At 42.0% G+C, this 26,697-nt stretch overlaps 1 protein-coding gene across 7 annotated transcripts in view; it reads left to right on the top strand.

Moving 5' to 3' along the window:
* The window catches only part of PRKAG2 (protein kinase AMP-activated non-catalytic subunit gamma 2), a 230,471-nt gene that overhangs the window by 56,515 nt on the left and 147,259 nt on the right, over window positions 1-26,697 (top strand). For 6 of the 7 annotated variants that reach the window (XM_076331958.1, XM_076331964.1, XM_076331962.1 and 3 more), the window contains exons 2-3: window positions 11,416-11,487; window positions 22,867-23,146. In XM_076331958.1, the coding sequence (XP_076188073.1) occupies window positions 11,416-11,487; window positions 22,867-23,146 (352 nt within the window). The remainder of the gene's footprint in view (window positions 1-11,415; window positions 11,488-22,866; window positions 23,147-26,697) is intronic. The other variant, XM_076331960.1, reaches the window with a different exon arrangement.

Genomic DNA, 26,697 nt, shown 5'->3' on the forward strand with positions numbered 1-26,697 from the left:
TTTATATATGAGTAAAAAAAACGATGCCCTGTGAGATGAGCTCTAGCATGTCTACATCTGGGAGAACATAGTCACCAGTGACAGACTGTTTCTGTTTCTTACTGTAGGTGCTAATGCTTTTGCTTTAGAACTGATATATGTTTTGGTAAACTTATCTTCTTACTCTGATGTAAGAGACACTTTTCTAATAGGTATTTAACAACTCTTAAATGCCCGATTGCAGTTCTAAGTTCAATTTCCATTCCAAATAGAGCTCAAAATAAATGTGACTAAAACTTGGATTTAAATGCATACTAATAGTTGTACAACTATTTAATACATATAGGTAGAAATAAACATTCTTGATGAGAAAAAAATAACCAATATATTTTTAGGGCCATATTACTTGCATTAACTTAATTTTTGGTGATGAGGAAAAATCAGTATTTTTCTATGAAAACAAAAAGAGAAAGCAAAGCAACAATTAAAAATGTTATTCTGAATCAAGATTTCCTGCTTGTGGATTTAATTCACCTTGAGAAAAAAAATGATTTGGTTGTCTTTTGCTTAGTTTTGTTTCCTGCTTGGGTGCTTTTTTGTTTTGTGGGAGGTTTTTGGTGATGCTCCTTGGCAGGGTGGGTGTCCGTACCGAGGTGAACCGCAGGCGGAGGCTCTCCCTGCACCTTGGTTTGGTAATTCCAGTGCGAGCTTTATTTTTTTGTGACAAATGGGTTTGGACTGTCTGCCACATGGCTTGGAGCAACAGCCAGTTATAAAATGGCCTCTCCCGCGCCAGGCTCGTACTCTGCCCATCTGTCACCGTGTCCAGGGTGTCCTGCTAACTTGGAAATGTTTCCCACACTCTCCAAGCAGGATCAAATGCTTCTTGACACATTTTGATGCACAAACCGCCAGCCAAAGCAAACATGGATTTGCCTGTTTCGGCTCACCAGTGTCTGCTGGGTTTCAAAACCATTGCATAGGGCAGATACGACTTTTGGCAGTGTGTATATGTAGATATTGAGCTTAAGTTTTCAATTGGATTTACCTGAATGTGTGTTTGCTTGTCTTTTCTCCACAGCATATTCAGAAAGATCCATTGTAATTGTGATGCTTAAATGGGCACATGAAGAATAAGATGGTTAAAATCAGCAGACTCTTACTAAAGGAGCCAGAAGTGAACATGGCTCATTAGTAACATATTTTTCCTGCATTGGATCTAAACTAGGAACAATTCTGGAAAAAAAATAGTAGATACCAATGAAAGCCATAGCCCTTGAAAGAAGCCTGCAGTTTATCTGGGGAAATATCTGCCTTAAAATTTTAGCGTTGCATGTACAGTAATTAGAAAAAACTGTGAGTGTGTTATTTCTGTCGTTCCCTTTCCATTTGAGGATTATTTCCAAACTGGAACCAATGCGACAACTTATTTTCAGTGATGGCTGTTTCAAGTGAGAGTGAGTAACCCCTTTGTTGTGTTCTTCCATTTGTCTCATTGTTCACAAGATTTTCCAGATGGGTAAATTTTTTATCTATCTTTCTTCCAGAGATGGTCATTGGTGTCTTCTAACACCTTTTCCCAAGCAGAGGTGTGATGCTTTTTGAACCATATCCCTTGAGAGAGCTTTAACAAGTGGCCAGGGCTTGGTGTGAGGAGGCCTGGAAGTCTGAGATGTACTATCCCTTGGACTTTTCCTTTAGATCATGCCAATTCTCTTAACAAACATGCTTTTCTCAGACGTCCTACAGCTGGCCTGTTTTCTTAAAATTTAAATTCTAGTTGTTTCAGCTGGACACAGCGGCTCCTTCATTTTCACTCCGATGAGCATTTATCCCAAAGAGTTAACCTATTTTCTACACAGCAGCCAAAGCTGTGTAAAGAAAATGTACATTTTAGTAATACTTAGAAATGCCAACAGAGCTTAGGACCTCATTGCGCTACCCATTGTATGGATGCTTATAGTGTGTCTAGACTGCAGGCAAAGACGTGATTGAAGCTGGGCTGAAATTAGCCCGGCTGAGTCCTGACAGCCGTACAACGGCAGGAGCGAGGAGCTCGAAGTGAGCTAAATTGCCAGAGTATTTACTCAGCCTCCCACGGGGATTTTGCAGCCTACGCTAACCGGTGTGTTGTCATGGCTACACTTCTATTGGTGTGCGTGGAGCTGGGTGAAAGCGAGCTGGTGTAAACCACACTTGCGATTGCCGTGTAGACATGCCCGTAGTAAGACGCAATCCCTTGTCTGGACAGCTTGCTTTCTAAATAAAAGAAAAAAAGGAAACTAAGTTATTTAATTCCCACTTTCTAGGCAGTAAAGAGGGAGAGGTAAGAGGCAGGGTTCATTTATCCTATGTTGGATCATGTTTAAGCAAGTTGTCTAGCCTCTCTCGTACCAGGGGAATGGGAGCACATTGCCCATTGGAGACGCTGGCTTTTCCCTGCTCTCTAGGCTGGGCAAAAAGCGTGGGGTAGATGACTAGTGTTTTGGATGGCTGAAGTTAGGTGACAGATACCCTGTCCTTGATGCCTTCTCAGAGGTAAACCAAAAAGCCAGAGCAGGCAATGAAAGTCTCATCATTTAAGTACATCCATGAAGCTATTCTGGACTGGATATGTAGTTTCTAAAGCAGTTTGGATCCCCGTAGGATGAAAGATGTAATGTAATTTATTAGTATTGCATGGCACCGCTAACTGGAAAAAATAATAATGGTACCAAATCTCAGCATCTCTCAGCTCAGAGACAAGGGTGGGACCTGAAGGACATACAAGCTGGATTTAGAGCTGAGTACTGTACTATGAATGTGATAATGTTTTCTAGATTATCTCTGAGAATTTGAGCTTTCTTCTGTCCTTTAGGGCTTTTTATGTTGCCAGCTTCAGCAAAATGCACCTTTAAATAAGGAATTCAGAGGGTGAAGAATGAAGACATCCATTCTTTTGGGAAAAGAAAAAAAATAGTTTAGCCTATGAAATAAAGCATATTGTATATATTGGTCTCTTTTTACATGTGGTGCTAAAACTGTACGAAAAGCTATAGCAAAGTGACTGTAAATTTTGTAGACATGAATTTGTTCTCTGCAGCTGCAGAGTGACGTAAGAAAATGCGGCAGGAAAGCATCAAGAGGGGAATCTTCCCTCATCATGGGCTCCATTTGTTGTCCCCTTTGACCTCCCGCTCAGGTCTTCAGCACACCAAGCACAGAGCCATCCTGTTCTTCCTTTCCTTGCCTAATTTTCTCTTTGCTTCTACATTTTTTCCCTTCCTTTTTAGTTGAGGGACTACTTGATCAGAGCAGGTCCCTCACTTGCCTGGCTTTCCAGCTATAAGCTTTCTTCTAATTGTTAAGATTATTCACGGTTATTAACTGAAAAGAATGTAAAGAGGAGGCAACAGGCAGCTGTCTTCCTAAATGCAGTGAACTGGAAGAAATAGTTGCCGTCCAAGTATTTATGGCAGAGATTTTCTGCCTAGTGTGAATGTCACCTTTTTTAGTCATATATATGCAAGGGAGAACCCTGCAAGTCCTTCTCAGATAAGGCCATTAGCTGGAGGCTTTCAGTTCTGATTCTGTTTTGGTTTACTCTTCCTTGAGGAAATGGTTTTCGAAGAGATTTGGCCTATAGGGAGTAGGGAAAAACATAAAAACTGTGAAACACAGTGACTTTTAAAGTAGCTGAAGTGTAGAGCTGATTTAGAAAGCCTCATGATGATCCTTGCTTTGAATCCCCTTCAGATTGACCCCAGTGTCTCAAGTGTTTTCATTACATTATGGCAAAATCGTCTTTTGTTTCCTGCAGTTCTGCTATTTCACTGTGGCTGAATTTATGTTTTATAGCAAATGCGTGCTTTTCTCTGCAAATACATTGGGATCCTGTCTCTCGTTTATGTAAGAGAACCATACAACTATTGGAAAGCAATTCTGTTAGCACGGAGTATGTGCCATCTGAAGGGTAACATTTCCAGTCTCCCGCAGTCCCTCCCTGTAGTCGTGTCTCTTGGTTGTTTCTTAATTCCCTCATCACTCATCTGACCACATTTTCCAGGTCTGAGGTATGTTATCTTCTGCTTTCACCTCTCTTAACTTTGGATGCTTCTTGGAGGAAATGTCTCACCAAAGAAAGGTTGTCTTCGGCTGAGCACCCAGGAATAGCACTTAATAATGAGTTTGCGTGTGGATCGTGGTGTCACAGGGAATATTGAGAATTTTGTTTTCCTCCCTGACTTGCTTTCTCTGCTGTTCTCTCACTTTCTCTCTCTTTTTTATTTTAAATGACATTTTGTTATTTACGCGTTTGCTGGGTTGTCCATCTGCCGTTGTAATAAACATGCTGCCAGTCACTGCGCTGTGTGGTTCGTGGTGTGAAGGAGCTGACAAACCAGGCTGTCGTGTGCATGGGATCATATTCAGGCTTTGTCAGAGAGCCCCTAATGATGGTCTGAGATTTACTGATGAGGTGGAGAGCAGTATCCTTCATCACAGCATTTCCATACAGCCCTGAGCTTTCTGGACATTATAAACATCATGGGGCTCCAGGCAGAACTGATTGCATCCCACCCCAGGCTATCTGTGCTCAGCTCACCTGCAAAGGCTGAATCACCAAGAAGATAACGGTGGTGGTTCCTGGCAGGAGAGCATGAGGCTTGAAAGAAAATTTCATTTTTTCCGTGAACAGCATAGGAATATGTTCTAGTGATTTAAGTCTGAGACTGAGAACAAAACAGTAAACAATCCACAGTCTCTTGGCAGTTTTTGTTGATGAACCTTGTCTACAGCCTCAGAAGAAAAAAGGTGAATTTGCTGTAGACTGCTGGAGTTTAATGCCTGTCAGGATCAGTCAAGAGGTTCAGAAATGAAGAAGGATGTGCTGGAGGCTGACAGTGTCCCATGATCAGGATAACTCAGGAAGAACAGCTTGGAAGACAGCTGTTTTCAGGGAAATATCAAGGACTTATTGGTTTCATGGCTCTCTTTATCCCCTTCCCCTAGAAATTCTCAGTTTTAGCAGCTCTTTCCGACCAAGCGGTGGCAATCCAAGCCAGGCGACCCACGTGTGAGAACAGGGGAGAAGTGGCTTCAGTAGCTCTTTAGTACTTTGCCTGTTTGTTGTTGCAGCTGAAAGAAATGCCTTTAAATTGCATGTAGGATGGTTTTCTTCTGCGAAGTTTATGTATGCAATTCTTTGGATATAGGACATTGAATAATTACCAGATGGATGGTGATTTTCACACACTGAGATCTGTGTTAGATTTCAGCCAGCCATAACCCCCTAACTTTTTAGATTATGCCTCTTGGGACTGAATATTTCCCATTTCTTCCAGGCACATCATTTAGGGCGATTTACCCTGTGTTATTTCAAATTTGATGCTGTATCCACCTTGACATCGAAGTGCGCACAGCTGGTCCTGCACAGTCACCTGGATGACTTCTGGACCATGCTGCCTCTGGCATCTTTATGCTGCGGACAAAATAAAGTCTCTATATCTCATTTCTACCATCTCAAACTCTCCAGATCCACCCAATTGTTCCTTTTTAATACGAGTAGCCTTAAAAGTAATAGCAAACAAATAAATTGGAATAGCCTTGTGAAGTACAAAGCTGGCTTGCACAAATCTAACCAGCTTTGTACATCTGTTGCTGCCCACTCCCATTGAGTCATACCAAGATTTAGTCACTAGCATCCTCAGTCTCACAGTGTGACTTATGTATCTGTCTCCAGAACACATGCTGCAGTCTAGATGGCATGGGGGAGGGAGAAAAGCAAAGCAATGAGCAGCCTACTGCTAAAGGAATAAAGCAATGTAGCAAGTCTTATTATACTATACTGTGACTAGTATATCAAAACAATAAAACCCAAAGGACAGGAGTTCCTGCGTATGTCACTTTTGAATCTTTCCTTGTGCAATAATTGAGTGATTTGATATAAATCCTCAAAGGCTTCTACATAGGATTGTTCTCAAAAAAAGAAATTTTTCTATTCAATCAGAGCTGCCAAGCTATGCCCTCTATTCCACAGAGTTCAGACTTTGGATTCTGCTCACAGGCTATTAGCATATGTAGCGTATTTGCTATTCAGAGTTTTACATAGGCTTACAAGGTACAAATAGGTACAAATCCAAGGTTGATCTAAAAAAAATCTGCTGGTGTGCAGACTGAGCTGAAAGAAACCATTCACAGCTAATGTTAATAAAAATCCCAACTTTCTTTGTCCTTGGTAGGATAGTTGAAGTGCTCATAGCTCAGTAACGTTAGCGGAGGAGGAGACCCTGAGAGCCCTGTTAAGGTGTGATGCTGAGGAGTGCAGCTTTTAGCAAATTTTTGTGAGATCAGGGCTCTTCTCAGCACTCAGCTTAATTTCTGTGTGTCTTGTTTTCTTTGTTTACTTTATTAAAGGAGCTGTCTCCCCATATTGAAAAGCTGTCTTAGTAAAGTGTCACCTCCTGCTTGAGTTATGTTGTAAAAAGAAACTGTAATGTCTGGCAGGCATTCCACATCCTTAAATTTGGTGCAATCCCAGCACATATATAGAATTTAGTGAAGCAGAAAAATAATGTCTCATAGGTGACACCATCAGTAGTCAGGACTGCATGATGTCTAGTCCTACACTAGGACTCTGAAGTTGCTTATAGGTGAGGAACCCAGCCTTTCAGCAGAGGTGGGCCGTGGGGCTGCCGTGAAGCCATTCTGACCTGAGTCACCTCTGAAACATTGCCAAAGAGTTCATGGGTCATGGACCTACCACCGTGGGCACAGGACTTTACCCAACCATGTTGTTTATGGCCATGTCTTGTGTTTGAAGGGACAGTTGCAAAGGATGGCAGCAGGGAGCTGTTTGTGAAATATTCTTTTGACACCCAGCCCTGAAATTTTGGACCACCGCTGAGCGGGGCCATAAAAAGGTCCTACTTCCACCCAAAACACCTTGGAAATTGGTCTCTGACCTGTCAATCTCAGCATGCCCCAGAGTGCCTTGCTGGCTCCTTGGCTTCAGCCATTGCAGAGAAGCTTTATCAGCCTGGCTGCCAAAGTAGCCTTGAAACAAAACAATAATAAAAAAAGAATCCTGTTTGTTTTGTGTTGTTTACTGGATTCAAGGCTTTAGTGGTCTGTTATTTAAGCTTGTAGCCTCTGCAACAGAATTGCTGGAAGCCCTCTTCTGACACCAAGGTCTCCAACTGCAGCAGCATCCAGACCAGCGTGTCTGGGCAAGCCGTTTTGGCAGGAATCCTCCCCAGCAAGGAAAGGAACAGTGAAACTGGCTGGAAAAGGTGAAAAATGGCTTGGCTAACCAGATCTTGCTCCTGTTGCTATTTGGCTATGCTATGGCAGCCAATATATTTGCTTTCTGTATCCTACAATGTGGTTTTCCTTCCTATTCTCCAAAACAGTTCTGAGAAAAGGTTCTTTGTTTTCCCAGGATATCAAAGAACAAAATTTTGTTCTTCCTTCTTTTCACATAATCCCAACTATTCTGATATACGGGCTGCCAAAGGTAAAGAGCTGGAATTAGGAAGGATCACCCTGTAGATGTAGGGGTAACCCAGGCAAGAATCACCTTAGAGTTAATTTCACCTTTGGAGGAGAAATTAGTGTGAAGAATCTGTAACCTTCCAGATATCTGTTTCCCCTCCAGAGGAAATAGGCGAAGAAGTGGTAGAGAAGGTAAGTGCACTTGCAGACAGAATTATCCTGACTTATACCCTGCAAAAACTAAAGCAATAAAGTCAATTTAGTTGCTTTTTTAGATCTGTTAACCTCCTGTGCTATCAATAAGAAAAGTCGCCTGTTGAGTAGGTGTTGTAGGAGATTGCCCTCCCCAAGAGGGAGCCTGGCTGGTAGCCAGAGCATCGAGCCGTGGCTCTGCTGTGTCACAGCTCTGCTGTCCTCCGGAAAAAGCTTTGTTATACCTGGGGCCGTATTCTTCAGCGAATATAACAGGAGCTGCCATGACAACCTCTTGTAAATAAAAGTGGATTGAAAACAAAATAAATCTGAGGCAGCTTTGTGGCTGTAAAGTAAATCTAAACTGCTCAAAAGGTCATTTTTTCTAATTGGGGATGGCAGGAGTGATGTCTGGCTGTCAGATGGCACTGAGCAATGTGAAGGACTGACTGAGGAACAGGAGCATGGCAGGAAAGCTAACAAAATTTTACAAAAGAGACTGCATACTCTTAATTCCAAGTTAGCAGCACTAGGAGCTGCAATCTCTGGTGGCCTTTGTTCCTTACAGCGATGGTCATAGACTGTGGTCTCAACAGAAGTTGTCTTTCCAAGGATATAATGCAGGACTGATGGATACAGGGAGTAATGCCGTTCGTTCTTCAGCCAGGGCTCTGCAGTCTCAAATGAGAAGCACTCTTCCTTGTACCAACACGTCACTGTATGCCTTTGGCAGAAGGTTTTAAAATGTCTCTCCAGAACCATGTGAGTTTCCGGGGCGCTTATCCCATGTGCAGTAAAGCAGAGCTGGAGAGCAAGAACGCTGTCTAAGAATGGTTTCAATCCCAGGTTAATGACAGAGCGAGCCTTCAATGTGTATCAGTTGGCATAAGATCAGAGCAGTCAGATACGTGATAAGGGCTAAGGCTGCACCATTGGCCTGTCAAGAGCACTGTGGTGTTCTGCAGCACTTTTGGAGCAGGTTGTTTTTTGTTTGTTTTTTTTAAAGAGTTACTGTATCATCAACTGCGTTGTCACGTGTTTCTGGATGAAGAGGAACACAAGAAAGAAATAGATACCTAATCTGTATTCTGCAGAGATACATGCAAAGAGAAAATAAGCATCTAATATTTCCTTGCTTAGCCAACAGGTTGGAATTGAGAGAGCAGTATTCGCAGCCTGGCATTTGATATATGTATTTTCTCCTTCTGTAAATGGATGCCTTCGCATATAGAATCCCATGAAGAAGTGAAAGGTGAAAAAGTTGTTAGGTAGCAGCTACAATTACAGACTTTATCATAGGACTAAAAGTACAATTATTATCCTGTTTGAAATGTTCTCCAGCACTGTATTAACAAAGAAAGGTCTCATGCTGTCCAGAGAGGTATAGCTCCAGTTATTTCTGCTTACAGGTAGAGATCTCCTGTTCTGCACGTAAAGACAGATGAAGTTAGCATACCTCCATGATATCTGAGAGTTACAAATCAGAATTGTCACCAGCTGTGTTTCATGATACTTTTAGACTTTAGAATTTAATAAATACATGTTTTTAAGCTTGGAATTGTAACTCGGAACTGAAATTTAGCTCCTAGAAAAATAGTTGAACCTACCTACCCCCTCCTGTTTTTGAAGGTTTCTGCTCAAAAAAAGAAGTTATGGTTTCATTTCTAGCTGTTCCAGATTTTCTGAACAGCTTTTCCAACCCTGATTACTAGATATGTGTCCTCTTAAACCCAGTTTCTTCCATCCAGTCTCCAGCCTTCCTAAACAGCAGGTTTTCTCCCTGTGGATTACAAGTAGTAATATAGGGACGCTAATATGTGGAGCTCAAAAGAGGTTATTTCCTTGATCTATTCCATGGAAAATTACTTAGCACACATCAGATTCCAGCTTCTTCACTACTGAAGATGGGTAGAGGAAAATGTTGGTAAATCTTTTGGCTAAATTAAAGTAAACACAAGGGGATATGTTTTTGTGTAACTTTCCATTAGGCTCTTAAACTTCTTCACAGAGATTAAGTCTTGCAGTAACATATGAAGTAGGATTGATAATAATAATCCATTTATTGACAATGTTTATATATGCCATTTATGGCTGAATAATTTTTATATGGAGTATGTAAGTTATTTTGGTCTTAACTAATGGTAAGAATAAGCAAATTCATACAGAAGCTTTTCTTTAAGGTCCTGCAGTGCCTGGTTCAGCCTCCATCAAATCTTGATAACAGTGAAAATCTAAACCAAACAAATTTGCCTCTTCTTTTGCTTTTGAGATGTTTCCTTATGTTTTTATTTGCAAACAAAGGTGATGTGAAACACAGACGTCAAAGCGTGGTGATGAGGGTGACATTATATAGTTGGGTTGGTGCTTTGTAGATAGTTCCCATTGAATTTGCATAGATGGAGCCAGGAGCATACTAATTTGTCATGAATACTTTAGTTTGTGGCCTAATGATTTGGGGCCAGCTTGGCCAAGTCTGGCTGCTGCTGCTTTTTTTTTTCTTTCCAACTTGGCATGAATTACTCCCATGTGCTTCAGTTCCAGTAATTCAATATTTTGTTCCTTATTTTTGTTGTTCGTTATGTAACCAGAATATTTTCAAACACTTGTAAGGATTATGCCTGAATTATACACATTTTTGAGCACATTTTGGATTTAGTATGATTACACAATGTGATGTGATTAGACCTGTGGCTGCTCTGAATTCTAAAGGCAAGCAAGCCTTGCAGACTTCCCGGCTGGTGCTAATTTTTAATTAAGCTCTGTTTAATCTCAAGTTAGGTTTATGTGAAACATTTATTTATGTTTTGAACTATTTTAAATGGGATGCAGATGTGGTGGTAGAGAAGTACTGAATCATTACATGGAAAGGATGATGCCTTACATCTGGGAGGTTCTGCGCTGGGGAGGTATTCCTGACATTTAGATCAAGATTTGGGATTCAAGACTCAGTTCTTCAGCACAAAGCATTAGGCAACCCCATGCTTTTGGTCACAGAATTATTCATTATCTACTTTTCTAATTAAACAGATGCTAAACTTGACACTAACATAATTTCGTTATGCACGTAGAAAGGAGCTCTAAAAACCCCGTGGCTGGAACACAAAGTAGCATAAACAGAACAGACGGCAGGAGGTAGAATATAATTGCAGTTTGTTTTTGTTAGTTAAAGATGAGCATGTGTGCTTTTCTTATGGCTTCATTGTCTTTAGTCATGCAGAATTGGGTGCTCCTCTCCAATCTGTGCAAGTGAATCGGTTATTTCTTCCCCAAGCACCGTGTCACAGTTTTCTCCCTCTTTGTTGTATGTGTTACATATTTTTCAGAACATCGACATATTCTCATTCAGGTTTTGTTTATTGCCATAAATACTCTTTAAACTAAGATTATACACCCCACTGAAGGCAAGATAGGCCATTTGCTGATCAAGCGGCTGTATTTAAACTGTAATTTCCTACGAAATTTTCTGTGGGATTCGAGTACCTCCCCTTAAAAGTTTTAGCACAAGACTTCTGACTTTGGCTGTGCAGGTGCTTTTTCATGGTGATGTAGTGCAAGCGCTGCTAAGGGCTTCCTATTCACTTGTTACTTACATCTACCATTGAGTTCACAGCCAAGGAGAATGATCAGAGCCCGTGTTATTGCTTACCAGCAGTCACTATGGGTAAAGCAGTGGGCACTTCGGAAATAAAACCATGGGCTACAATCATGGGATGCTCTGATGGAAAGAAGAAGACATTAATATAGGACATCAATTTTTCTTCTCTGTCCTGGCAGGATCTCAGCTCATTTGCCATGCCATTTTTGGACGGTGATGTGGAGAGCACAGACAAAAATGCTTCTCGCAAGGTAGGATATTTCCAAAGCTTCACCTTCGCTGTAGTGGTTGAGTCCCTTGGTGGTAAACACAATTTATTAGGCTTAAAAAAACTTGGGTTTTTAATCTTTCCTGCCATACCATTAACCTGTTGAGAGTGATGCACTAAGGCAAATATAGTGACTTTTGCAGACCTTACCATAATGGTGCTTATGTGGTATAACCTGTAAACGATGCTAACCTCTGGTGGTATTGCTTTAAATACTGCAGATGTTGTGTGTAACACTGTTGTAATTCAATGAGGTGATATTGCATAACTATATTCTCAGGAATATAGTTAGCTAACAAAATTTGTGGTGTTGCTACAGACATGCAGCACCCAAATAGGTGTCTGTGGCTGTTGGTATGTTTTCCTGGAATTGCCTCCCGATGGTTGTTGTCTGGCTACAGAGGTTTCAACTGTTCAATGTCCTTGATCTATCTGTCCTTGGCACTGGCAAAATGAGCTGCCTTCATTTGCTGAAGCCGTAGTGGTAGAGCCTTCCCATAAACAAGGTGGAAATAGTCTTCCTCGATGTGGGATGAACTCAAGGTTATCCTTATGGAGGCATTGCTATGATTTGTTTTTCTGATGGCCTGCTATTAAATTAAACCAATACATTCACAGAGTTTGCTTGCTTTAAAATGATCAGGCAAGCATATTCAATGGATGACATTAGGGATGGTTATACAGCGCCTACACAATCTTCAAAGCAATAAAAATTGTGGGTGTGATCTGTCATCTTCAGGTCCTGGCCTCATCATTTTCACAAAGCGTTGAAGTACAAGCTGGTCTGCTAAATGTAAGCCTCCTACCAGCCATGTTAGGGGCTTGGTGAAAAGAGATAGATACTCCTCCGAACAGTAGATAACCCCAAAAGCTGATCTGTAGCTACACAGCAGACCAGTTTGACTTGTGACAATATTTACAAGGCTATGGACCCCTGTGAAGATTAAACCTGCTACAAGCCATTCGTCAAAGAGTCTGCAGTTAAAGTTCAAGGCAGGTGAAGCAATAAATATCTCCTTAGTGAAGCTAATCTGCATCTAGAACAATAATAACTTAGCTCTGTTGACAGCACAAGTTTCTAGTCCTTTGCACCTCGCAGGAAAGGACAGTTGTTTAAAAAAATTCTGCAATCCATCAGTGACTGAATATGTTTATAACATTGGCCTTGTTCTTTTCTGCATTGGACCTTTTAAGACTCACGTAGGAGTCACTTGATACAGAAAAACTCTTGTAGATGCCAGGGAAGCTAAAATATACAGTGTTACCAAAAGGTGCTTGTTTGGTGGTTTTGAATAAAGTGAACAATGTGATGTTTTTGGAAAGAGTTGTCATGCTGGAAGAAGGCAGATGTTTCTAGCCAAAACTTGATTTTTCCATTTATCACCTCCTTTTCCCAAAGAAAGGTGAGAAAGCTGCATGAATCTCAGTCCTGAAGAAAAAAATATACCAAAGCTAGTCTCACTTATGTGTAGTATTACATCATATCATTTAATGAATTCCACTTTACCATTTATGAGGCCCTTGTTTTTCCTCTTACTGGTGTTGGGTCTCTCTTTTGGTGAGTGCTTGTCTTGGGGACAACTGGAAGAATATTTCAGTAGTTGCCCCTTTTTGCAGCTTCAGTAAATGCTTCAAGTTCTGCTTATGGACGTGCAATTAACTTTGGAGTAACCATGCAACTGGGGCTTAACATCTGAAATTGCTTTTTTAGCTGACCTTTTTGATGGAGTGTATAAGACCCAGAGTTTTTTCTAACATCATACTTGGAGTTCTGTTCAACACGTGCAGCAACACGTAAGAAACCACCGGCAGTGCCCAACTTCCAATAAGAAAGAGATCAACTAGCAAAATCCATTACCGCACATCTCATCCTAAATATCGTTTTCCTCAATGTAAAGGGTGGGATCTTTGCTGCTACTGAATGGTGGCTAGCATCAGACTGCAGTATTTTATTTAATTCTAACTAAACGTTTGCCAGTCCCTGCTGGTGCTACATAAAGAAGTTCCCAAGTTGCTGTTCACTTTCAAGTGAGATGGTTTTTCTTTGTTCAAGTTTGAAATCACAGTGCGGTGTGTAACTTTTGTATGTTAAAAGTCCGTATTTTGTCAGTAGCATGGCTTTTCGATTCACCAGTCATGTTGGAGACTGGCAATTCATCAGGGACGTCTCTCTTCCTGCACTTAACTCTTCTGTCACCTGGGCTATAGATCAAGGTAGAGATGGCTCACAACCTGTCTTTCCAATCTGCCATTAATTTAATTCTCCTGTTCTTTGTGAAAGGCTTTTAGAAACTGAATCAACATTTTTCACATAGATTCTCAGCACTTTACCATGTAAGTGTCTCTCAATCTCAACAATCCTCATTACACAGCGAGGAAATTCAAGTGCAGAATTATTTGTTCCGGTTCACATAGGAATTTTTTTGGCAGCCGTGGGAATGTGACACACATTTCCTGAAGTTTAGCCTTAATCACTTCTCATTAGCATGGCTACTATTATAAATGATGTCTTCTTCTTTCCTTTATGACCAGTGGCAGGAAGGGGATAGGGTTGGTTTTCATCTTCCTCTGCGGAAGATGGAGAATATAATATTCTGAAGACTTGCGTAGAAGTTTTTAGTGTGATGTGATGGAGAAAGGTAGCTCTTGTGCCTGTGGCAGGTATTCTGGCCCTTCATATTGCCTGACAAAGTGCCTTAATGCTTGTGCTGGTAGCTTTGTCTAAAACAACTGGTATTGCTGATTGCCCCGTGCTCAAAGCTAGGACTCTCCAGAAATGGCTTGAATCCTTCTTGCAGAGAGACCTTAAAGGATCATTAAATACAGCAGTATAGACAAGGATAACCGGGAGCTGAGAAGCAGTTAGATTTACTGGATTTCCTAGATCTAGGAAAAGACAGTGGAAGAGGGGCAGTTTAGAGACCTGGAAAATCATGAATGATGTGGAGCATCATTTAGAAAATAATTCTGGTACGGCGTGTCAGGGCAGCAGTCAGGGATGAGTGCCCCTCTGCACCCAAATGGCTCTATCAATTTTAGAGATCTTAGCACCTTGAATGCTTATAGATCCTTCATCTAAAATGTAGGTCAAATGATAAGGTGTGGAAATTACAGGAAACCGATAGCCATTGCTTTCAGCTGAAAGCCCATGATTGTGAATGATTAGAGAGAAGAAAATGACTCAAGAAGAAAATTCTCCATGGGGAGGCAGCTAGCAAATTATAGATGGAGGAGGGAAGAGCAGGAAGAAGAGAAGTTTGAAGAATAATATTGATCCATTCCTTTATGGAAATAATAGAATTGTCATAAAAATATAGAAGAAAGCTTGGAAAAGAAGTGTGCATTAAAAGTTCTTTTCTCTAAATGGGGAAAAAACTGGTGAGATGTTTATCTTCAATGATAATGGTGACTGTCGTATTAATGACTGAAGTGTATTTAAAGCAGAAGATGCTAAAGCTAAACATTTTAAAATTAAATCCAAACGACTCTGATAAAACTCCCTTGAATGAATTGGCACGGCTTTCTCTGACTAGTGCTGATTTTGAATAAATCTTAGAGCAGAGATGAAGTTCAAAAAGACTGCAAAAAAGCAATTACTGTGTTAATATTTATGATGTTTGCAATTAGGATAATTTACAGGTTTGTCAGTCTAACATTAGTCTTGGGCAAAACAATGCAATATCTAATGTTGGATAGTTAACGATGCTATTATAATAGACATTTGGACTGGAAATAATGGTAAACAGTTCTTATTGAACTAATGTGGGGTTTGAAATGAATTATAAATTTGGTTGGAAAATGTTATAGTGCCGGTGTCATGTATATAAAAAAGTAGCACAAGACATTTTGATTTAAGAAACTGGAATGATACTGAATAAACATGGAGCCTATTAAATGAATAAAAACCTGGCCGATAAAATAAATTGAGACTTATCAGTGGAAAATTTTGTTTCTAGGTAGACAAAACATTCTGTTGCTATACTATATCATACTTTATCAGTGACTTGAAAGAAATACAGACTCATTACTGATACAATTTGTAATTCATACAAAAGTGGGGGAAGAGAGTAGTAAATTCTGAGCAGGAAACTCTCCAATGCAGAATGGCCTGAATCACCTAAAACACATTTTGCAAACAAACAGGCCATTTCAGTTTGACCAAATTGTGATCGGTTACACCTAGGAGCAAATAGTAGAGACTTTATTTTTGGGAGGTCTTTCACAAAGCTTTGATTAGATTTTGAGAATAGCTGTAGGTAATCAGCTGTACATGGATTCTGGATGTGACACGGTGGTTAACGGAGGAGTTTGGTTTTTGGACATACGAACAAAGGAGAAGGGTGAAAAGTAGAGGTTTTGTTATGACTGCATTTAGCGCTGACTGGCAGTTCTGCTATCAGTAATGCAGGAAAGCATTGATGAACTAGGATCAGAAAACATCTGAGGAGGGTTTTGAATATTGAATTCCAATATTGAAGGACTTCGAGGATCACTTTGTCCTGCTTCTGGTCCCAGCATTGTTTTTGTTTTGTCCAGTGACTCATGGGAACTGCAGGAGCAACCCCTGGAACAGGGAGAAGCAAAAAATATGCCATTTTTAGCCCCCCCTTCACTGGATAATAAATCTCCTTTTGATTTATTTTTTCCCAGTCTTTTAATTATCCATTTTTTTATAAGCAGTAAACTGGCCTCAGCAAGGAGGATGGGGAGTGTGTCCTGGATGGTGCCGCAGCCTTGGCATGGGGCACCTGCAGTGGATGCAGTGAGCCTCAGGGCAAGGACACGTGTGCCAACCACTGCACTGCCGTGTGCGTGGCTCCTTCCCATCCACTGCTTTAAAATAAATGCAGTTAAGGGTTAGGAAGTGGACTGGGAGCCAGCCCTGCTTTCACCTTTCCTCAAGCCTGCTTCTGCCTTTGAGCAGCCCTGCTCGCTGCTGGAAACCTAACCCCAACCGTCCGTACAGCAATACAGGGCTCTCAGAGCCTGCCAGAGCAGCCGGCCGCATCCCATTGTATTTTAATTTGGGGAAGTGTCATTGCGCTTTAGTTTTGGGAAGTGACATCTCTGATCCCGTAAAATCTGTTGTCATCTCAATTGTTACTGCTCATGCAGAACCAAGGGAACTATTGGTGGTGAATGTGACCACGTGGTGCCTGGGAGAGTAAGTCCTTCATTACCTTTCAGTCTAATGAAGTCAGCTCTTGTGTTTCTATGAGCTCTTTTATTCCAGAAGAATGAGAGAATCATCCAATTAACTTTATCAAAGGGCTTTTTTATTGGGATCTAGTGGAAGGGCAGGAAACAAGCGCAGATGTCTATCTGGTGTATCATCTCTAATTGTGTTTACTGTCCCTGTCAAGGATGGTGGGAGGCGATTCCTTTTCTGTTACTCACCTTTCAAAAATTTTTTTAAGCGAAGAGGCAAAATAAAGGTCAAATAGCTCACTGTTGTAAAAGCAAACAGAACACAAATGCTCCATAAATGTCCTAACTATTCGGAGTTGGAGAAAAAAGGAACGGAGCTCAGGAGCATTTAATAACTTTCACTTAAATTCAGAAGCATTTGAAAGGCTGTTTAGCTTGAGCCCATTCGTATTGCAGACAGATTATTTTTTCAGACTGTTCTGAAAAATGAATCTAAATTCATTAGAAACTGAACCAGAGTTAGAGATTTTTCAGGGAGGGCATCCTCTGGGGAAGGCTGTATGCCCAAGAAAGGACCTGTTGCTGGAGCACCCTGGCAGGGGAGCAGGGGAGATGGCTGCGAAGAGGTGCTGCGACAGGGACACGGGCAGTGCCTGAGTTTCCCCAGCTCCGACACAGCCTCTACCTATTCGTGGTCAGGGTCTTCTCAGCACAGCTTGTTCATTTTTCTGGCCACATTGCTTTGGCAGGACGCTTCTCTTCCCTGCAGTTAAATGGTCCCTAAATTCTAGGTTGGGAGCAGAAATGCCTTCTTAGAGAGGACTTTATTTGGTAAAATGGAGGGATCAGATTTTCAATACAAAGCATGGGAAAGAAAATGACAACGCTGGGAAAATTTCTGCCTGTGAGTGAGAAGAGGCAGGACTGAGATGGATGGTGTGTGGACGACAATAGACTAGTTTATGGTGAAGTATGAATAGTTTGGTCTCTTAACGCATTGCATTGGGGATTATCATATAGTACTGATTAAATGTAGTGCACTTTAATCTTTCTTGTAAAATAAGATCAAGAATTGCGAGTCAGGTGAGAAAACAGTTGAAGGGAAAGATGGCAGGGTGGTATTGAAAGGACGACTGTTGGGTAGAGGGACAGAACTAGAGTTTCCCCAAGCTCATTACTTGGACTGATCTTTGCTAGTAAGGCTGAGATGAAAAATAGAAGCATACTAACGAAATTTGTTGATGATGAAAGAGAGGGGTTTTTTGTCACAGGAAAGGACCTTATACAAGAAAACCTGGATGACCTTCAGGATGGATAATTCTTAACAGCACAAGATACAGGGTTGTTCACTTGGGATATGTCAACAATATCAGTAAATAAAAGAGGTCAGGGACCGTTCTCTCGGCATGGAGATGAAGGGCTTGGCACAGTCCTGTTGCAGAGCCGAACTCTTTCACCTACTAGAGCAGGGTGACCATGTGCAACCTGGGACTGTCCCTGGCTTGTGTTCTTACTGAACCCAGGCAGCACCTGGGGAGTGCTTACGGCACAGACTAAAGCCCAGTCAGATGGTGAGCGAGCAGGGAAGCCGTAAGGACAACTGCTCGATGGTTTTAGCCTGTGTCCAGCTGTTTCATTCACTGGTATGGGGTAGTCTGGGACTGGTAGCGGTTTATGTTGGGAATTTGTCATGCAGGAGTTAGTCTGTTGCAAATGAAGATGTGGGTCTGCTGGTCCATCACATGATGGCTCTGAGCCATTAATGTAGCTAGGAGAAAGGAGGAAGAGATTAGGAAGAGAGGAAGATTCCCACATCCAGGTGAAATGACAGGGGCAGCTTTCAGGATGCTATTTCTTGCGTTGAAATCCTCCAGAGCTGCCCAGCTCAGGGCAAGTGCCAAGCTATCACTTTACGTTTAATTCAAAAAATTGAAAGTAAGTCTGCTTGATGCCAAGCACTGTTAGGACGTCTCGTTTTGTTGCTTTATTTTCAACAGCGGCCGGTTCTGGATGTATTTTAGGAGCCTGCCTAAGATCATTTGGTGTATACAACAGAGCAAAGTCTCTCCCTGGTCCCCAGCTGAGGATCCTTTTGTGCTCTGAAGCATGAAAACTGATAGTGTCTTACAGCATGTTAGGATATATTTACTCACTGCTATGCAAGATAACCAGTTTAGCCTTGACCAAGCGGAGTCAAGTCGCTAGAAACAACACATCTGATGCAGCACAGGGCTCTGCTTGGTTGGTTAACCTCACCGGGGAGCCCATTGCTGTAGACTGAGGGTAGGGTTGCACTGGCAGTATTACCGAGCTGCTAATTTAGCCCTATTCCCGCTGCACTGTTCTCTGCAGACCCATGGTCAGGAGCTGACATTTCTCTCCAACATAGCCAGTTTTAAGGTTTAAGGAGTCCAAGGTTAGGCACAGAGCTCAAAGATCCCGTACATGCTCTGCACAAAGCCAACACAAGGAATGTTTTGTTGTTGGTTGGTTGTTTTGATTGTTTTGGGTTTTTTTAATTAGGTGAACAGTCTTCATACTTAGAGGAAATTTTCAATTTGTTTGATTAGACCTTATTTGTGCATTGATTTGTATTGTACTTGCATCGTGTTTTTGGATTGCTTATCTCCAAAAGGCCCATTATCTAGTCAGGGTCAAATAAGCCATATCACCATGTGCATTTATTAGGTGTGTTTCATATTTCTGCCCATTCTCACTTTACTGCTTTTCCTGGACTAACACAAACTGATGTACAAGGGTTATTAATGTGAGAAACCAGGATGCAATACTTTTTTTTGCTGCTACAGCTCAACTGGGGGAATAGTTATCTTTCCAAAGCACATGTGGGAGTTTTGTGCCCACCTGCCTGTCATAGCTTCAGGAAATGAGTCCAAAAAGCATGAAGAACAGGCTGGTGATCCATCTAGCTGTGTAACCTGCCTCCAGTACCACTGCTGGAGTCGTCACACTGAGTCTGCATAGGTTGGTGGGGTTTATTCCACAGCAGAGATTCTTCTGCATTCCCAGCTGAAGCGTGAAAATTAACATTGCCTTGTGACTTTTATATACGCTGTGATAACCGTTGTTGCTGCTGATTTTACTCATAGAAGCACCTAATTATCTTTTAAAACTTGCAATCCATTAGCCTCAAATAATATTATAAGAAAGCAATCCTGTTGTAATTCCCAAAGCAAAATCACAGGTATTTATCTGCTTTGAAGGTGGGCGTAACCTGTGTATAATTAACATGTGGAGCGGCTGGGGAAGAATTCGATATAGTAATTTCCTTTAATCTAGTAGCATGCACATGTGTATTTAGCAGCATGGCCCTGGTGCTCTGACAATTAACTAATTCATCTGCCTGGTGCGATGGAGAGAAAGCAACTGGTTGTGATTGCAATAAATAAAAATATCCCGCTGCTTCTTCTCGGAATTTGAGAACCATTTGCTTTCGTGTCTGACTAGTGCATACAAAGGAATACTGATGTTATGTGACAAATTGTTGCTTGACATTTTACATTTCTAGAATTGCTTTAGCGCCTGAGGATACCATAGTCTTTTAAAAGTGTCTCCTATCAGTGTGTCATTATAACCAAAAAAACATGCAAAAAAGATAACATGAAATATTAATGGTGGGACCAGAATGACTTCCTTCTCTTAGCTTTACAAATGTCATGGCTTGTCACTTTAGGAAAAAATATAATGAAATTACCATCCTGGAAACAGTCCTAAATTACAGTAGTAGTGGCAGATTTGTATTATGATTAAAATGAACTTGAAAATATTCTTACTCCTCACCTGCAGGCAGTAGATTTGGCAACAGACCTCTTTAAATCGCGATGCAAAAGGAGGTGCCGTTGCGCTACTTGGTTGTTTCCTGGACTATGTAGTTGTGAAGAGAACAACGTATAAATAGTCTCAGATGATTTACAGATGATATTTTAGTAAAGTTAATGAGCTTTTATGAAAAAGCTACCACTTTGGGACTATTTACCCATGACAAAAGTGCTATTTGTTTATTAATTTACTTATAGCGTGGTTATTATTCCAGGTCTCAGTCGAGGGATTGTGCCCTATTATTCTTGATAAATACTCACCGGGAGACTGTCTGTGTGCCAGAGGACTTAGAGGAGGAATAAAGGAGATATAGTCCTCATGGCAGAACAGATGTGTAACACGAAATGAGTTTTCAAGATTGCAAGAATCTGTGACAGAGCTGGGAGGCAAACCTGAGGCTCAGGCCACTGCATTAAGCTTGAAATACAGGTTTTTTCTTCTCTGATGGATACTGTCAGTGTTTGGTACCTGGTGTTTCAGTTAGAATTGATTTATCCTTTCAAAAAATTTCCCCTTCAGGGCAACTGCTCCTCTAATTCTTCTGCAAAAGGACAAGTATATTTTTGGGATATTTTTGTCCATGCTGTCAAAAATAAGTGTGCAGGTACAAAAAGTGGTTGTGCGTCCTGCCAGACATCTCTGTGCTGTGCAGAGGAGCACAGTGCAGAATTCATTGGCTGTCCGGGGCTGTGCCGTGCTGGCATGTCTCCGTGCCCCTCCTAGTGACCCATGCTATTTGTGTCCATCTCCCAGGCCAAGTGCCACTTGCCTTTTAGGTTAGAAACCTTCCCAAATGGGAGATCACGCTCTCTGCAGACCCTTCTGCAATTCCCACAGGACCTATTCCAGCTCTGTCCCATCCAAGTGGAAAGAGCAGGTGGTCCAAACTGCATACGCAGGAGACAGAAAGGAATATGAGGAGTGAGATCCTGTATTACAGAGGGGGCAGCTATTTGGCCATTGTGCTGCTCGTACATATTTCTGCAAGTGTTTTGGAGCTGTGGCAAAACGTTATTTTGAAAAGGGAGTTAACTGCATATGTGTTTTAAACTCAGCTGACCATTTTTAGCTGGATTCATATACACAAGGCTTTCACTGACCCAAAGGAGGGCATACGTACCTATGAAGCTTTCATTCATCTCTTTTATCATCTAAGTCATCCTAATAAAAGATGCTATTTTTCCCTACAATGACTCCCATGGCAACAGCACCCATACCTAACTAGACTGACACACATCGGGCGGTATCTTCGCAGGTAGAAGTTGCTGTCTGCTCCATATCTCCTGGTTTGTATTGTGTAATTGGGAAGAGAGGAGCAGGCGTGTAAAGGGCTTGAAACTCAGCGGCACACCGTGCCCGCGGGCACATACGCTGTGGCCTTTGCTTACACATTCCCTGGAGACCTGAAACCCACTGCTGCCTTTTGCCAGGAACAGGGCCCTTCATTCATGAGAAATGCCCCCAGCTAAAAAAGGAGCCTCATAGCCACAGAAGTACTTTGTGCATCCAGAAGGAAATAAACTCTACATATAGCTCAGGCACAGGCAAATCCCACAGAGGTTTTGGGTCACCTTCTGTTAATTGTATGTGGGGAGAATTTAATCTTTGCTCCTTTTTTTTGATTGTTTTTCTGGATTTTCACCCCCCCTCGCTGGGCAAGCCTGCACAGTGCAGTGCTGTGTTGTGCACAGATATTCACGCTAGCTGGAAAGCCAGCACAGGTCCCGAAAGAGATACAGCTGTTAGAAAGGTTGTACCCAAGCTCAGGGATGGGGTAATTAGCAGGAACATAATCACTCTAAAATGGTTCCTCTATTTTTGGGACTGGACTTGCAATCCCACAGTTGTTGCTGTGGCCGGCATCGTAGAGACGTGTCAGGCGCTTGGGAACCTGTGCACTGTACTGTGTTGCATCATGCGATGGAGATTTAAGTACTGTAGATGGGTGCTTAAATTCGGGAGGAAGACTTTGGGGCACTGTGTTTCCTTAATGGCGACCATTCATTGCCTTAAATAAATTCATTGTCAGTTGTCTTTCAGTTGTCTGGGGTAGGAAGAAGGATGTGTGGCAAAAAAAAGCAGTAAAGAAAATCCTGTGTTATATGTGTGATAATAAAATGTATGCACACATGTTGAAATTTTTTGTGAAATTCAGGGCATCTTTAAGAGCAAGGGGCAGCACGGAGCCCAGAGAGGTGGCACACACGCATCTGCGTGTCAGTGCAGGCAGGTGTTGGGGAAGGTGAGGTCTGGCTAATCCACCACCCAAATAAACAGGAGTTGACTGTGTTGAAACAAGTTCAGAGATCCTGATGGCCGAAGCTGAACTGAATTAATGGTGGTTTTTCTTTTTTCTTCCTTTTTCTCTCCTCCTTAGGTGGAAGAAAGCTACTCTGCCGGCAGTCCTTCAAAAGGCCTTTTCTCAAAAGGGCTCCAGAACCGACCTTCCAGCCCTGTTTCTGCCCCTGTGAGATCCAAACATAGCCCCAGCTCACCCAAAACAGTGTTCCCCTTCCCCTACCAGGAGTCTCCCCCACGCTCCCCACGCCGAATGAGCTTCAGTGGGATCTTCAGGTCCTCCTCCAAAGAGTCCTCCCCCAATTCTAACCCGTCTACCTCTCCTGGGGGCATCAAGTTTTTCTCCAGATCAAGAAAAAGTAAGAAATTGCTCATGTTATTTCAGGAAGATACACGGTACCTCTGGGCTTGGCCCATTCTTTACCTGCGGTAGTGAAGTAAGTGCAGATGAGGCATGTGCTAATTGTTCGTTATCGCTTTCACTGACCATGTGTTTTGGGTTTCTGACATGCTGGCCATTAGGGTATGACCTCTGCAGGGCCACGGACACCTACGCAGGGCTGCGGAGGGAAATCACGCTTCAAAGCTTTGCTTAGAAATCCTGCGTCCGCATTAGTGGGAGTTTTCAGGGTGGTTTCACTGAGGCTGGTTGGACGTCGGCGCTGGGGCTCGAGAACAGCTGGAGATGTTAGTGGGGTTTGTGGTGGAGGTGGGCACAGAAAGGACGTCATCTCGGGAGCTAAGGGCGGCTCGCTTCTGTAGACTCCATAGAGAATTTCAGCTGGTTTTTTAACTGATATTTCTTTGCCCTGTTGTAGGGGGGGAAGAGACCTTCACTGGATAGTCATAAATGATATGTGTTTCCAATCAAAAGACCATTAAGGGAGTGTTTGAGCTCCTCTGCCAGAATATGAAAGGCATCGTAGACCTCCATGGTTCAGAGCACTTGCCTGCTTTATATCAGGCACAAATTTTACCTCTTCAGCACCCCGTGGGCTAACACGCCATTAGGACTCAGAAATGAGCAGGATTGAGAAAAGGCTTCGATTTTAAATCATTCTTGCTGAATAAAGGCTCCCAGTGCTGGTCTACAAACCAAACCTGGTCTACCCAAGGGGTTAGTCGCTGTAGGAAGGGGACAGAGTTACAGGGAAAGAGAGGAATAATATCTTGTCACTGGCGATGCTGGATTGCCAGACCACAGCAAGTTTTCCTTCTGTGAACAGAAGAAGTAACTCAATGATAAATTGTTGTTAAATCTGTGACAACGTAGGTACAGAATTAGTGATGCGTATACCTATGTTTGGCTGTATGTTTCCTGCAATGTATTGATAGCTTTCAGTGACTTTTAAATAGTATAGAGGGACCTTCTTGTTTTTCTTCATCAGAATTTCCCTTAAAAACGTTGGTTTTAATCAGAACAAGTAATTTCGTAGTGACTTTTGTGCACAGGAATGCAGCTATACAAACCCATATAGGATTTTTCTTTATGTTTATCAGAAGTTCTGCTGCAGCTTAATTGAAATGGCATCTTTTCCAGTCCTTGCCTCGCTCTAAAACACCTTCAGGAGATTGAAAGTAGGAGAGTCAGTGTTTCTGAAGGACTCCAGGTAGACTCCAAGCATCATTTCTATTCAAGGACTTTTGTTCTTCTCTGCTTAAAGTTCAAGTATGCTTTTTATGCTCCCCTCTTTTTCAAGCCTCACAATAATTGAAGTCCATTTAAGCTCTTTTTGCTAGTCCACATAAGTTTAAATATTGCATAGGCAATATGCCGCTGATTGAGCACACAGAGAAGGGCTTGCTGCTGCATGAATAACAGCAATATACATTGCATAGCAAAGCCATCTTGTGACTTTTTAATCAAGTATCCAAGCAAACAGCACTGTTTCAGTCCTAGCTAGGTACAACAGAATGTTAAATAAAGGAATCTTCCAGTAGTCAGCAAAATCCTTTTGATAAGGTCACATCACTGTCGCAGGAACAGGCTTGGAACGGGGCCATGCTATTTTTAAGCTAACAGAAGATACCCATGACCCTGCTGCTCCAGAGAGGGTTGCAGGAATTGCACTGGGCTTGGGTGTTCGTGGTCTTTTGTTCTTAAGGCAGGAGGGACAGCCTCTTGCAAAGGGCGTGATGATTAAAATTGCTGTTTAAATTGATAACTCTTCCCATTCTGCAGCTTTTTGCAAAACAGAACATTTCTTACCACGTGCTTTCACATCGTTTAGTTCTCTTACAGAGAGACTAATGCAGATACATACCCTTCACTACCATGTTAAAGTAGATTTTATTCAGAAAGTGCTAAACAGGGGTCAGTAATGAATTATGTTCTCTAAGGTTTACTATATTTAATTAAATTTTATTGAATTTTATTTAACAAACCCTTTTCAGGACTTCAGGAAATGTATGGGTTAGCATTTCTGTTGTATTATGTAATTTTTCACAAGCAAAACTCTTGCATTCTGCTACTGTGCAAATAAAGAATAACCCTATGTATTATGAAACACTAAGTTAGTTGGTTACGTTCCACTCAAAACAAAGTCTCTGTGGCTTGAGCAGCATTTCCTGAGTGACAAGACTTCTCAGAGACTCCTCAGACCAGATATCTCAGACCTTTGCACAGATGCTGCGCTGAAGAGCTCTGAGAAGATCTAAACCAGCGCATGGCTCCATGTTTCTGAAGGTGCATAAATGCTTCACTGCTCGAAATTGTCACAGCCTACGTGACTAAAATCCCATTTTCTCAAGCAGCTTAGAATACCTGTTAAAAGTGAATGGGACTTAGGTTGCTTTATCAGTTCTGAAACTGTGAGTGCATTGAAATCAGATGGACTTGCCATGCTTGCCTGCCTTTACAGCCCTGCTGGTGCTGGGTTAATAGTATTAAAATGAAAATTAACTGTGTGCTGGGCTGCACTAGGAGGAGCATCGCCAGCATGTCGAGGGAGATGGTCTTCTCCCTCTGTTCAGCACTTGTGAGACACATCTGCAGTGCTGGGTCCAGTTCTGGGCTCCCCAGTACAAGAGAGACAGGGACGTACTGGTCCAGCAAAGGGCCACTACATTGGTCAGGGTCTGGGCAATGTGATGTAGGGGGAAGAAGAAGGAGGAGAAGACCTTTTTGCTGTCTTCAGTTACCAAACGGGGTTATGGAGAAGGCAGTGCCGGGCATCTCAGGGATGCCCAGCGAAAGGGCCGGAGGCAGCGAAGGCAACTCCAGGCAGGTGTTAGAAAAATGTTCTTGATGGGTGTGACATGGCATCGGAGTGGGGGCCCAGAGGGACTGTGAAATTGCTGCCCTTGCAGATTTTAATAAGTTGACTGGACAAAGCTCTGAGCACCCCAATTTAAAGTTGAAGCCCTGCTTTGAGCAGGGGTTGGACCAGAGACTTCCAGAGGTCCCTCCCAGCCTCAGCTGTTCTGGGAAACTCTGCACTGGAGCCTTCCCTTCAGATTTATAGCAAATCTGTATTTTATCCAGGCAATCTACAATTAAAAAAAAAGCACTAGGTAAGAGTTCACAGGGGTTTGGGGTTTTTTTTGTCCCCCGCTTTATCTGAAATGAGTCCGTGCTGTACTACTCCTTTCTCTATCATCATGGAGCAATATGTGGGGGAAGTATATGCTGTCTTTGTTTTAAATAACATACCCCGTCTTCCCTCCAGTTCCTCCTCCCACACATTGTTCAAAACACAGACTAACCTGTTACTCCGCATAGTCCTTATTTTTCTTGGAAGCAACTTCTTCCTAGCTTGTTTTCATTTTAAAGGCTATGTGTGGTATTCACAGCACTTTCTTTCCCATGTAGTTGCTCTTTTCCCAGCTAAGTTATTTTGCCTTTTGAATATAAGCAGTTTAGGAAGGGTATTAGTGGTTAGGGTAGGATGATATTAAAACAGAAAGTGAT

Source organism: Aptenodytes patagonicus, chromosome 2, assembly GCF_965638725.1.
Source record: "Aptenodytes patagonicus chromosome 2, bAptPat1.pri.cur, whole genome shotgun sequence".
Lineage (NCBI taxonomy): Eukaryota > Metazoa > Chordata > Aves > Sphenisciformes > Spheniscidae > Aptenodytes > Aptenodytes patagonicus.